We start from the raw sequence: 14,089 nt of genomic DNA, 5'->3' as shown, positions 1-14,089 counted from the left end.
TGGGTTCACAGGGAGATGGGCACAGTTTGTACTCAGGGTGCATATTGTAGGTGAACTAAACACCTCCCTTTTATTTTCTTAAATAGTGAAAATCAAATAGATATATGAATTCATTCTACCCTCATTTCAAGAATTCCCAATCCCTACTACACAGAGCAATTTGCCATAACAAATTATTTTATGAAGTGGTACGTTTCCATAGTAGAAAACTCTGTCAACATTAACTGCTTAAACAAATGTTTGATTGTTCTGCAGTCAAATAACTGGATTCACAAAGAACAGAAAGCATAAGTATTGTAGTTAAACACTAAATGATTTCTGAGTTAATTAAAAAAAATTCTGAGTTTGAAAATATGAAATGACAAAAGCTTGAATCTCCAACTTTTACAAGATTTATGTGCAGAGAGGGAAGCCATTTCCAGAAAGCAACCTTTAATAGATCAGCATCTCTACCTGTGGGGAATACATGTGTCTTATTTAAATGACTATTACTGATCTGATTTACATTTTACATACAATATTTTCATACTCTGCTGCTGCTGCAACACACTTTGCAACGTAGAGCAAGAGCCTTAAATAATCTCTTAGCTCAATGCAATTTTTCCTAGGCTAGCATTTCATTTGGTATGAGTCTGAACATGATATCATGTTCCTGTTTGGGATACAGAGTCTCTGAGACCATATCTGATTGCCTTTCTCCCTTTCACTCTCTTATCAGCCACAATCAGAAATGCTTCTGACATCTTCTGATAGATGAGGCCATACCTTCTTCTGAAGCCTGCCTGCAGCACAGTGCATTGACCGCCTGTAACTCTGCTCACAGATCAGAAGGACAGTGCACTTGCAATGGTTCACAATCAGAGGAAAAAAGATTCTTTTTCCTTTGATATTTCAATTTTTAAAAATCAGTTAGATAAAAGATTCTTTATCCCTAAATGTAGTAAGATAATTTTCAGGAAGTAGTAAGCAGTTGCTGTGAATGTAATATAAAATATGGACAGGAGGGTTGCAATTTTCAAAATGAGCTCCCAAAACATTTCAAAGAGGGTAAGCTTGAAAGTTCTGAATCTGGCCCTTAAAAGACTCTTAATTAAAGTCAAAGTGTTGGGGTGACCAAGTCAAGCTAAAACTCTTTCTATGCTTCTCTTTGTAAAACTAATAATGGTAAAGGCTCTCTTAAAAAACCCAATTTTTGCCTTATTCATCAGTGTGTTCAGAAACATCCTCTGTCTATATGAGGGTTTTCATTAACACAGCTTTTTATACTAGACTCTGAGAAGAGTGGATGCCATTGCATGCATGAAACATGAAAAATGCCTTATAATTTTTAATATCACAATTTAGGCTGACACAATTTCATATATGCCTGGGCTAAAACTAAGGCCATTTCCTTTACATAACTGACTTTCCAATGCACACCAGAGCAGATTGCCCAGAGAGATTGTGGAGTCTCCCACACCAGAGATATTCAAGAACTGTCTGGATGCAATCCTGTGCCATGCACTCTAGGATGAGAGCTCCCTGCTTGAGCCAGGAGGCTGGACCAGACAACCCACTGGGGTCCCTCCCAACCTGACCCATTCTATGATTCCATGAGCTCCTCTTCCAGCTGCAAGGAACTGCAGGAACTGCCTGAGGTTCACGGGAAAGACGCAGAGGGACATTAATTAGTAAACAACCTGTGTGCTCAGCAAGTACCTGATTCTGAAAAGCAGTGAGGACAATTTAAGGGACCAAAATTATAGCACCCCTGGTGACTTAGTAGAAACATCTGGTGGTGGGCTGACTCTCCATAAAAGCTTTTCTGTTCTGCTTGTCACTGAAATCTGCAGAATCCTATATCTCAGAAACATCCTATCATTCTCTAGGTTGCATTTTATTTGTTGCCAGCACAAAAAAAAATATGAAATGTGTCAAATATCAGGGTAAAATATGTCGAATCTCATGTCCCAGGAAGAAGTGTTATTCATATTTGAGGTTTTAATGTAAATTAGCTAAACCAATTTTTTTGTCTCTGCTGCACTCAAGTGGCACTTCTCTGCAGAACTCAGTTGTATCACAGTTTGGATCCCTGTTTGCTACAGAGACTGACTTCCTATTGTTACTTTATAAATTAATGAATGTCTTCTCTACTTGCAATGTGGACAAGAACTCCCTGGTTCAAAGGCAATAGATTTGCTTGTGTGGAACTTAATAAAGTGTAAAACAGTTTAGGTAATGAAAGAGTTGTTAACATCAGATTGTGACTAATTTTCTGTCTGCTACTAGGAGTAAGAGTATTATTTCCCATGCCAGAACCTATAAATCAGGGTGGTGAAAATATCATTTAAAGACAAGTGTTCTCAGGAGGAAATAAGGGTTGCAGATTCACAAAGGAGAAATGCCCTTTAATATAGTATTTTAGAAAATGTTTCTAGAAATTGATGAATTAGTTCAGAGGCTTCTGAAATTCTCGTAAAGTCAGAGCTGAAGAAGTTCAACTCTTGAAGTATTGTCACCAGATGACAATTAAAGTGTGACAAGAAAGCACTGAGACTTCTCTGCTAATTATTTTCTACATCATAAACATCAGGACCTTTTCAGACATTTTAGAAATTGGTTTGCTTGTTGGCAAACTAATTTTCATCAGCTATCATAAAAAGGTTCAATGCCAAGTACAAATTGAAATTGAATTATTTTAGCTTTATTTTTCTGTGAAATGTGAAATAGTTTTCACTAATACTTAGAAATAGCAGAAGTCAGTTCCAGCTGGTTCACATTAGTAGTAAACATGATTAAAATTTTTACAAATTATTATCCAAGTGGTGCTCTAAAACCATGAATACCAATTTAACAATTCTAAGGTAGTGAGACCAAGCTGTAGGGGAGTATTAGGTGGTCCAGATAACTGTGACGTTGTCCCCAAAGATGCTTTCTGATCAGCTGGCACATTAAAGCATTATAATTCTCCCTTTGTCATATTATGGGATTTGAAACAATGAAACAATGTTTGCTATGGTGTTTAAGTGAAAAATAAAAACCCAAGCTGAATTCCACACTCCTTTGCTCTGGTAGAGAAGCCCTGAAGGGGTGAATTTGGGGAGGGATGAGAATAATAATAATATACCTGTAGTGGATATGAAAATCTCTTTTTAAAGCAAATGTGTTTCACAGTTTAAAGAAAATTGCACTCTACATACAGATCTTCATGCAAAAATAATCTATTCAGCATTATAGGGATCCTATAAATAAAATATGGGTTGATGATTTTTCCCCCACTTACTTTGAATATAAGAAGCAGAAGTAGAACTAAGTCTGTTGGTAGGAGAGTGAGAAGAGGATTGCTGAAACATTTGGAAATTAAAGGTTTCAGGGATCTCTGAGCTATCAATTCAGGTGCTATAAAATAAAAACTAAGCAGATACTTCAAAATGATCACTTGGATGGTCACCAGAACTTCACAGAATCATCTGTAAAGTTAGAAGAGACCTTGTTAATCATGTAGTCCAACCATCCATCACTGACCTCCGCCCACAAGCAGGCACCCAAACCAAACAATGCCCCTGTAGCCCTCAGTCCTCACAAGCAAGATGGACATGCTGCAGTAGTGGTGAGATGGCTTTTCCTCCTCTGTAAAATACATCTGAGCTTTCTTTTTAAAAACAACTGTTCATTGGTACTAAAGTTGTTCAGAAGGAGGTGCTCATTGGAAGAAAACACCCATCAGAAAAGCTTCTTGGGTTCAGGACAGAACTCCTGGAGCTGCAGGTAAATGTCTGCCTCAAACCACCTTAATTAATGTGCCCCTTCAGCAGTGTAGAAGCTCAAGTTCCACACTGGGGCTAAAGCTGGGGCAGTGGAATGTGGGTTGCCTCTATGAGGCCCCATGAAGACCCAGCTCAACCCTCAGGGGACACTGCAGTGGTAATGCACCTCAGGAAAGACTGACAGAAGCAGAGAAGGAACTGGAATCTTTTCTTCCACACCTTCTTGAAAGCACCAACAGGCTACTGGCTACTTCTGTCTGTCTGAAGTAGAAAGAGAAAACATTTCCCAGGCAACCTCTAACACACAGCAATTTTTCCGATCCAGCCATTTCATTTAGAGACTAAAGTGAATTTTAGCTTTTTAGAAAGCTTGGCCATTTCTATCAGCTTTGATGATGATATATAGGATGAACGTCATTCAATGTTCTCATGTTGCACTGGTGTTTGTTACCATACTATTACAGAGGTTATACTTTGGTAGTGGATAGGATTGCTATAGTTATAGTTTCATGGTTCAAGGAGACAGCATGTTCCAATCCTACTGCATGAAAATTTTCTTGTGATACAGCACAGTGCATGTTGGTTCCTAAACAAAATTACTGTTTTCCTGTTATTCCTCAGCTTTTAAAACTATTACTTACATAGCTGTGTTCTTAAAACAGATCATGGTCTGTTCTGAAAACAAGCAACATCAGCCCCTTCTGTATTACAAATATATAAAGTTTTGCAGATGCTAGAACATGAGCTAAAAATTAAATGTAGGGATCTGATTTCAAATAAAATCTGGTAAACATTTATTTTCTGTGAGAAAGGGAAAGAAAGGGAGGTTAGAGTGTCATGGGAGGAAAAGAATGCACCACAGCTTCTGTGGAACCAGAAAGGCAGCCCTGTGGTACCACACTGCTGAGGAAGTTGTGGAAAACTGGTATGAAACAGGTATGATGCAAGGTAAATGAGCCTAAAATTTGATCTAACCATTGAAGAGAAGGAATGCATTTTAGTCCTGAAAGCTCAGTGTGTCTGATCTTTAACAGGTACAAATGGATGGAGTCCTAATAATCTTGGTGGAATCATGACATTTTACATGCACTCACAGCACTCCAATTAGAGTCTTGTTTTTATCTTTTGGTTGTTCTGCTTTTCAAAGCAGTCCTAGTAAAACAAACCAACTGTGCACTGGAGGAATTTGCTTGTTGAAGAAATACATTCCAATTGTGTCTTTCTAGCTGATACAGTTTGCTCAAGAAAATTATTTTTTTTAATGAGAGAATTTTATTTAGTATTGTAAGAGCATTTTCAAGTGTTTTTTAATAAGTATTCTCAGATCTGCTGAAGCAGAAAGCAACTCGCTGTCCTTCCAAGCCCTAAACATGGAAAGTTCCTCTTTTTCCTTCACAAATCTGTGCATATTCTTCTTTATTAATAAGGACTAATTATTGTTTTTCTGGCTTTCCTATGGTCTTCTAAGGACCATATTGATTAAATGGAGATACACTGCCTAACTACATTTATGATGGCCATTCTGATGCTAATTCAACATTGTTATTAATAGATACTCAGATGTTGTGGCAGCGTGTAAAACAAAAATGACTCTGCATAAGTCAGACAGAGCCAAGTCACATTTCAACATTTGAAACAGAAAGAGCTCTAGAAAATACTCTGTTTCCAACATGGTTTTCAGTTCACACAAAGCCAGAAGTGTTCTTTCTCCATGAAGGTGTCATGCATCTGTTTTCATCTCTCTGGGTGTCCATGTGAGGTCTTCTCCCGCATCCCAGCAGCCTGGTATGCACCAAGCCCTCGTTCTGTCTAACCTTCTCAGAGGTTCAAAGCCAAATGGTAAGTTAAGGAAAAGGCAAAACCAAACATCAGGTGTTGGCCATCTTTAGTGTCCTTCAGTGTGCAGCTGCACACGTGTTCCTCTACAGAAATACGAAGCAGATTCTGTCCTCTGGGGCTGTGCAAGCAGAGGTGCCTGTTGTTACTCTACACCTGGATCACTGTACAGAAAGGGGAAAATAGCTGCACCCTGTGGATGACAGCTGAATTTTTGAGAAAGTACTGAAGCGTTTCATGTCAATACGTGTTTGTTTGCAAAGCAACCACCTGGGGATCCACACCTCTTTTACCAAGGGATTAATCCTTGCACATTTGATAGTAACTCTGACTCCTCATATTAAAACAAGCCCCAGAACCTAGCCAGTCTTTACATGCCCTCTAGGCAGTGTGTTAAGTTGTGCAGGGGGAAAGAGAAGGAATAAGAACCTGAGCATACGTTTCCTTTCTTGCAGAAGTAATAAAGGGCTGCTGCCAACAGGAGCAGAACTGATCACACAGTAGATCAATACCACCCTCTGGGAGTTTTCTAGTTAAGTTGATGTTTCTTAATTTCATTTATACAGTTGTATATTTCTCGAAGACATTCCCAAGTTGCTGCATATTCAGTCAAAACGTGCCTCCCTCCTGCTTTATTCTTTGAAAGGTAATGACCATCCTTCCCAAAACACCTTTCCTACATACAGAGGAGTTAGTATCATAAACCCTGCCATGAACAACCATGCAGAAAATTGTATACAGGTCCTGACAGCAGCTGACCCACAAATGTGTTTTTATGCCACCGCAACAATTAGTTAAACTTAATTTGACAGGAGATTCTCTGCTTTTCTTTTCAAAAACTTACACTGCCAGCATTAACACACACCGTAGTGAGATATTAGTTGGTGAGTTTTCTCATACCAGAAATTTTTGTGGGTAACTAATGCAAACCTACCAGCCACAGAAAAAAAATGCCTCTGCAACTGTTTCCTTCAAAATATTTGTTTCTACTTTTTAAAAAATACCTTACTCAAAGGGCAGTAAATCTTGCTGCTTGTGTCTGAGGGCAATTCTTCTTTAGCTAAAATGTAGCAAATTTGTCTCTGTGCGACTGGAAGAATCCTAACTCTTCATGTCCCCCTGTTAAGAGGAAGAGATCATCAGCTATGTTTATCCATCCAGGCAACCTGGGTGTCTTATTTGGCTGGACAGCAAGCTGGCAGAAGAATATCATATGCCACCACAAGACTATGTGACTTAAATAAGTAGCTGAACTGAATTCTTATCCATCCTCACTCACAGCTCCTACTGGGAGAAAGAACAGAATAAAAAAATACAACTCCATAGCATCCTTTCATTAGTTTAGTTTCTCTCATTTGACACCGTTTACACACTTAAACAATAGCCCTGGACTTTCCACTTTTCAAAGAACAGAACAAGGGCCAAATGTATATCAAAATTACTGCATCAAAGGACTGATGATATCACACCACTCAATGTGTGCAGAGGAAATGCTTAAAGTCTCTGCCACAGACTTTTCACTCACAGTTTTGTCACTGAAGCCTGGCCTCTGGAAATACACTGTTCTATATGATCTGCCTCTGATTTGTTAATTTTATACTTTAAAACTGGAGGCTTTAAAACAGCCAACATTACCCCAGACCTGAGCACTGTGAACCCTTGCAATACATCTTCTGAATCCCACAGTCTATTACAGGATAACAGAAATTACAGGGTTCAGAGCTTCAAATACTGTTTTCTAATGCAATTTTTTTGGGATGGCACTGTAGTAAGAATAATAGTAAAAATTAAATTTAACAGTTCTCCACAGTTTCTAGGATGATATAGAAGAATTCTTTTTGCAGAAAAATCTTCACAGAAGTTGTCTTTGTGTTTTCAAATTCTATGAACTATTTAAACAAATCGTCTTAAGTACAAAAAATGCATTCTAAATCTCTAGTATTTGCACAAAGCTAATACTTCAGATCTGAAAAACCACCACTACTGTCAGAAGGCATGTTATTTGGTTTCCACTCATTTACTGTGAAGCACAAAATGTTTCTATCAATCCTTATATGATTGCATATGTGGTACCTGGCACTTTGACCCATCTTCTCAGAATTATTCATCCTTAGGTGCCAAAATTGATGCACCTGGTGGTAGCCAGGTAAAGGAAAAACATCAGAACTCCTGAACTACTTTTGTACACTTAGGCTTTATCTGTGTCCCACTGTTGTCAGGGTATAAACTCCAAAGAATATCAATTCCACACCCTGAAGCTTGTGACTGAAAAGTGCAAATTCCACACTAGAGGTAAAGACAAGTGTTTCACTGGAAGTGTAAGAACTGATGTCCCTGCAAGAGTAAGCCAGCTTGCTGGCTGAAGAACAAGAACGATGAATTTCACACTTCTGACATCTTCTACCCAATATGGATCTGAGAGGAGGAATACTGAACCATCATTTGATTACAAAAGACTTAATTTTGTTCTGGCAGCTAGCAGGACCGCAGCTGTCCCTTTCACTTTCACCCTGTGACAAACACATGGAATGCTGTAATAATTTCAAGCATGAAAATGGAGTAACAATGTGATGATGAACAACACTGAGTAGCTAAGAATTCCTATTTACATGGGATATCTTCCTGGCTGCACCACATGACTTGTTTTCTGTTAGCCCAGAAACCAGAACCAATCTCATCAAGAGCATGTATCTACCTCAATATGAGGAGAAATTAAGTCTCAAATATTTTTTATGATTAAATAGAGATGTGTCAGGTTTTACTCTGTTGACACTAATGGCTTGGTTAATAGCTGGCATTTTTGCTTCATGCAGCCCCTATAATGAAACTACCAGTACAAGAGCAATTTTTTGCCTGAGATTGCAAAATTCCAAGAAAACCATATATGTGTCATAGAACACCAATTTTCAGATCATTTCTCATTAAAATATGCTTTAGCTATTGGTAGAAGAACCAAGTGATGAGTGGAAAGGAATCACATATGATCAAATGTCTCAAACATACATCATACTTGCAATGAAGACCCTGGAAAATCAGTCTGCTACCATGACTTACCTAGAAGTCTGGTAAGAGCAAGCAGAGGGCTCATTTCCTCATTTTCAGAAGGGAAAAGGACATAAACAGGGAGAAAAGGACATGAACAGGAGCAGCTGTTATAATGATATATTTATATACTATTTTACACAATTAAACATTTTACAATTTTAAAAAGTGATCTGTAGTATATTGGATTAGGCTCAGCAGACTGTGCCTTGCTCTGATGGAATCACTGGAACTCCACTGGTGAAAACTCCTGTCCACCCTATGGCAATTAACTCAGAAGAAGCAGCCATTCATAGCCCATGAAACTTCTGCAATACACAATTTTTTGGAGACAATGTGAGTGCAAATGTCAGTAAGTGTTTTGTCCACTGCAGAGAGGCCAGCCTTAAATTTTATTTTCTCTAGATGCTGAATTGAGATTGTTCAGAGGAAACACTGCAAATAAACTTTTCTTACAAAACCAGCAAAACTCATTGCCTCAGCTGAAGTCCACTTACCAGATTTTCTATTGGTACCACCACTAGTAGCTGCTAACATGTAGATACAGAACTTAAACCAAAGCTTCCCTAAAAACTGTTTATCAAAATAAGTGCATAATTTAATACTCAGAAATTATTATAAACAAATATCTTACAGATTGTCCTTTGGAAACTTGAATATATTCATGGTGACAGGGTTTTTCCCTACAGAACAGGTTATAGTCTCTATAGGCTGAGACACACTCAGTGAAATTTACAAATCAATCACCTAACCAGCACTCTGTTAGCCTTTCTGAACTCGAGCCTAGAGAAGTATTACTTTAGTTTTTGAAAACAGCTGGCAGTTCACATAGTAAGAATTTGGGGAGAGCTGAGGAAGAGAGAATGACACAGAGGTTACAGAATAACAGTTCACCCAGCTAAGCTTGACTTCAGGTTTTTGGATATGAGAAAAGATCTTCCTGCATCTTCAAAGAGATGGGGCATTACAGAGCTTATCTGTGACAAACCTCTTTGTTTCTGCAGTCATCAGTGAAGATACAGCAAAGGAAATGGAGGAGCTGCAGTTATGCATTTGCAATACACAAAGTCCTTGTTTTCCCACTAGGCACTGCAGAATAGCAATTGTCCATTCACAGCACATAACACATCCTCTGCATTTCAGAGCTAATATTTTTGCAGTCCTTAAGCGAGCATGCTTCAGCCTAGTGTAGTTAATGTTTTTAACCCTATGGGGTACACTGCAGGAGAAAGGTGTGCTCATGCTCTGTTCCTTGTTAAAGGAATTGGTTTTTTAGGTATAATTTTTAAAGTTAAACTGAAATATTTTCAAATTGCCAAGGATTTATATCTACATCAACATTTCAAACAGAGCTATGAAAAGTCTCTTTCCACAAATCAGAAAAATATGAAAATTGCTGGATATTGAACATACCTGTATATTAATCCAATTAACAACAGAAATCTCCTGTCTTGGCTGGAGTTATTTTCAAGACTGCTTGTATGCACACAGACACACAGACACAGACACACAGACACACACACAAGCTCTGACAAGTGGCTCTTCCTCTTGTAATTTAGAATCACACTCTTGAAAACAATGTTTGATGGCAGCAGTTGCTTTCATTTACTGCAGCACACACTGCCCACTGTGATGCTGCAATACTCATTCAAGGCAGATCACTGGCTCAAACATGAATTGAAGCTATATGCTATCAAACAGATGCCAGGTTACATCATTTCAACTCCTGAGCAAATTCCCGCTTTTCTCTGCTTAGGTAGCAAAAGCTGTATGAAAACTGGTGTTAATATAAGACAAGCAGCTCTCTCCCTTCCCAGTGGGGATCTGTTTCTTAGTCAAAGCTCAGGTTGCTTCTTAATTTTGAACTTTTGAACCCAAACCAAGTAAAGTAATCTAAGCATGTATTAAAAAAAAAAAAATGAAAAAGCAGTACATGTACTCCTAAAAAACGAAGCTGATATTTTTTTCTGCTTGACCTGTTTATTTCCAACTCTTCCTCCCTCTGCTCTAACTCTCAGAAAAAACTCACAGCCCCCTCAGGATAGGAACAAGTTTCTGTTTTCTTCTTCCTTCATCTAAGCCAGACAAGTCCCAAGTCTCCTCTCCTGCCACAGAGCAATAGGAAAACATACAGAAAGAAATCAGCCACACTTTCCCCAGCAGGGTCAGAAAGGACTTCTACAAGAGATTCTTTTTGCAATCTTCTGTAACCATCAAATGGTTAAATCAACATAAGTCAAAATTTTCATCTAGTTTGAATAAAGAGAAAAAGGGACAAAATTCAAAAAACGGTTGCTGTAGTAACAATCACCAGCAAAAATCTTTTCCACTAAATAATACTATTATCTCCCTCTCCCCCTCACAATTTTAGTTCCCCTTCAAAAAAACAACCATGCTGCTTCTTTTAGATTTGCCGTACGTACCTCAACCATTAAACAAGACATTTAACCATAGTGGCAGCTCTGTGACCTCTGAATGCCGTGAAGTCTCTGAGCGGTGCAGCTTGTTCATGAAGACTTGTACTGCACAATCCAGCAACTGCATCCAGGATTGGGAATAGAAATAAGTAACTAAAATAATAGGAACTAAAAAAAGAAAAAAAAAAAAAAAAAGAAAAGAAAAAGAAAAAAGGAAAAAAATGAAAAAAAAAAAAAGGATTTTTTTTTAAGAGGGGGGAAAAAAAAGGAAAAGAAAGAAAAAGAAGACCTCCCCAAGTCCCCCAACCCAGGCAGTGAAACCACCTTAAGAGGCCAGGCGGCTGGGGCGGAGGGCGCACGGAGTGCCAGGGCAGGGCTGGGGCTGCGGCAGTCTGGCCGCGCGTGTCAGCCCGGCCGGGAGGCGCTGCCAGCGCCGGGCGCGGAGCGCAGAGCGCAGAGCGCGCCCCAATCCCCGCCCCGCTGCTGCCAGCGCCGCCGAGAAGCCTCTGCTGTTTGTGTTTCCTCGTTTCGGGAGTGACGTCAAAGGGTTTAGTTTTTCCTCTGCATGTGCTATTAATTTTAAAGGACTACTATGGGAGGAATGTGGCAGTGATTGAGGCAGGCTACCCTAGGGGAAAGAAGCCGGAGTCATGATTTATCTGTCCTGGGTTCAGCTCAGAAAGATTTTATATCCAGAGGTACTAGAAAGATCCAAAATATCCTCACGACATGGGGAAGGGCTATAAATATGCTAACTTATATTGAAGTATTCTTAAATATACACAAGATGTTTTCCAGGGCGAGCTGGGTAATCTCTATGGGTCGTGGTGCAAAATCAGACCTGATTCTGCCCTCGCCCTACAGTAAATCAGGAACTGCTTGTCTAAGTTCAGCAGTGTCACACCAGTGTAAACCTGGCTAACGAGATAAGACTGAGACTACTGTACACATCCTTTTATCAGTCAGCAGGAGCTACGCTGCAGATTAGCAAACTGCTTTCCTTGCCCCATCCGAGTCACGGATGCAGTCGCCCTGCAGGGCTGATCCGGGCAAACAACTGCTCCTTCCACCAGCAGCCCAGCTGTGCTCGCCTCTGAGCTCTGCTGTGGGCCGCCAGACAGCATTTTATTTACTACCAAAGTCCACATCAAAAGGCAAGAGGAAGGTAGACCTTGGCTTTTACTATAACCACACCATTGGCAGTGGAGAAACCACGCTGCTGAAGCTTCAAGAAACAAAAAACATTCATCAAGGTCAATTAGCATGGGCAAAAAAGGCCAGAACAGCACAAGATAATTGATAGGAAGTCAGTTGACAACAGTAAGTGTTTTGTTATTTGCATCATTCCAATTTTATCAATTTGTTCTTCTAGGGAATCCTTTCAAAGATCTCAGTCTATGAGGCACAGTTGATTTCTAAAAAGTCTTAACAGCCTTGCATTTAATTTTAAAACACAGAGAAGTGGTTTTAAAAATGAGTAGATGGAAAGCTCTTGAGAAAGAAATTTCTTTGTGCTTCACAGAACATGTTCAAGTCATAGGAACTTCCCCATGACCACCAATTGATTCTACCAAAATGCAGCTCCAGAGTGGCCAAAATATTTAATGATTTTTGCTTACCAAAAATGTGTCTGTGCTAACACTGCTAATGCAATAGTCTTCACAAACAAATGCTAAGTGTTATGGGGATTTAAATGCTAGAATAACATATTTTAAAGTATTCAATAAGTTACAGATTTACAAAATTAATTAGAACTTAATGTTAAGTTCACTGACTGTACTTAGAGAACTGTATGAAGCAATTTGAAATGCACAAACAGAAACATTATTTGTAGTGCACAGAAAATCATCGTTTCATCTTCACTCAGTGTTGGTGAGTAGGCAACTGAATACTGTATTTTGGGAATTGCACTTCAGGAACCAGTCCTGGGAATGTCAGCTGAAAATTGAATGGATTTCAGTGGGACTGATCTGGAGTCTGTGAAGAAAGACTGATATTGACATTGTTTAGTCCAAAGACAGCAGAGTTGATAACTATGCTCAAGTATGCAAAGGGTATATTTCTCTGCAAGAAAATAAACAATACTAGATGGAGTTTATTTTTGCTCCTGGAGACATTATGCGGCCTTTAAACTTCTTCACCTTTATGGCAACACAGCTTAATCTAAGCTGATGATAAGTCTCAGACTGTGTTTGGAAAGCAATCAGGGCAGTGTCCAAAATGCATGAAGGTTTGTTCTAGAATCATGACATAGCAGGTAATCAAGGTCCACTGTTTCAAGATGCATTCTGGCTCTGTTTATTTAACTTGAATAGATCCAGACAATTTGCAAAGAAGGAAGGATTAGTTTTTCTCTGTATGGATTGTGGTTAGAACAAATAAACTGCAACAGAGGAAAGTTGATTGACTTCAGAAAAACTAAAGGTAGGAGAGTAAAATACTGAAAAAGATGGGCTGTAACAGTCTACAGTGTCTTGTTACTGGCTATTTTTATGAGTATGGTTAGCCAACTATTATTCATGAACAGTTTTGATACAGATGATCCAACTGTGGATTATAGATGTAAGAGTAGGAAATTTTCAAATGTCTATTTCAGTTTGATTATTTTCTTGGTTTTGCATTTTAGGATCAATCTAATTAGCAACATTACGTTGCATTTCGTTAATTAAGGTCCAGGTACATTCCAGTTTTGCACAAAGTTTTAGGTCTTGTATCTCTCCTAAATAAATTAGAGGTTACATCAGCCTCCTGCAGCCTAGTGGCCCTATAACAGTGAGTGGTCACTGTGGGTTTTGTGATATGGAGGTTTCTTTGGTGAAAAGACAGAGAGGTCTGGAAGCACTTCTGATTGCAGTTTCTGCTTGGACAAAGAATCTTAATGCCTGCATGAGGAGATGCAAGTAAGGGTGGGAATGAGAAGGGATATCTTGGTTACCTTTGCACAGCCGTGCATTTCCATGATGGGTGGGAAGGACTGATGAGAAAAAAATGGGCTCCACCTAGCAAAGAAAAAACTTCAGCATAGATTTGCTAATGTGATTTGATGTA

The 14,089-nt window shown here is 39.0% G+C and overlaps 1 protein-coding gene across 1 annotated transcript in view; it reads right to left on the bottom strand.

The window, feature by feature from the left end:
• PDE7B (phosphodiesterase 7B) overlaps window positions 1-11,133 on the bottom strand; it is a 170,427-nt gene extending 159,294 nt beyond the window's left edge. Inside the window, exon 1 of the mRNA XM_058801586.1 lies at window positions 11,048-11,133. Coding sequence (XP_058657569.1) covers window positions 11,048-11,068 — 21 coding nt within the window. The 5' untranslated portion in view covers window positions 11,069-11,133. The remainder of the gene's footprint in view (window positions 1-11,047) is intronic.
• Between the last annotated feature and the right edge of the window lie 2,956 nt (window positions 11,134-14,089).

This window comes from Ammospiza caudacuta, chromosome 3, assembly GCF_027887145.1.
Source record: "Ammospiza caudacuta isolate bAmmCau1 chromosome 3, bAmmCau1.pri, whole genome shotgun sequence".
Taxonomy (NCBI): domain Eukaryota; kingdom Metazoa; phylum Chordata; class Aves; order Passeriformes; family Passerellidae; genus Ammospiza; species Ammospiza caudacuta.
Note: the sequence above shows the minus strand (reverse complement) of the source record. Positions and strands in the feature narration are given on the sequence as shown.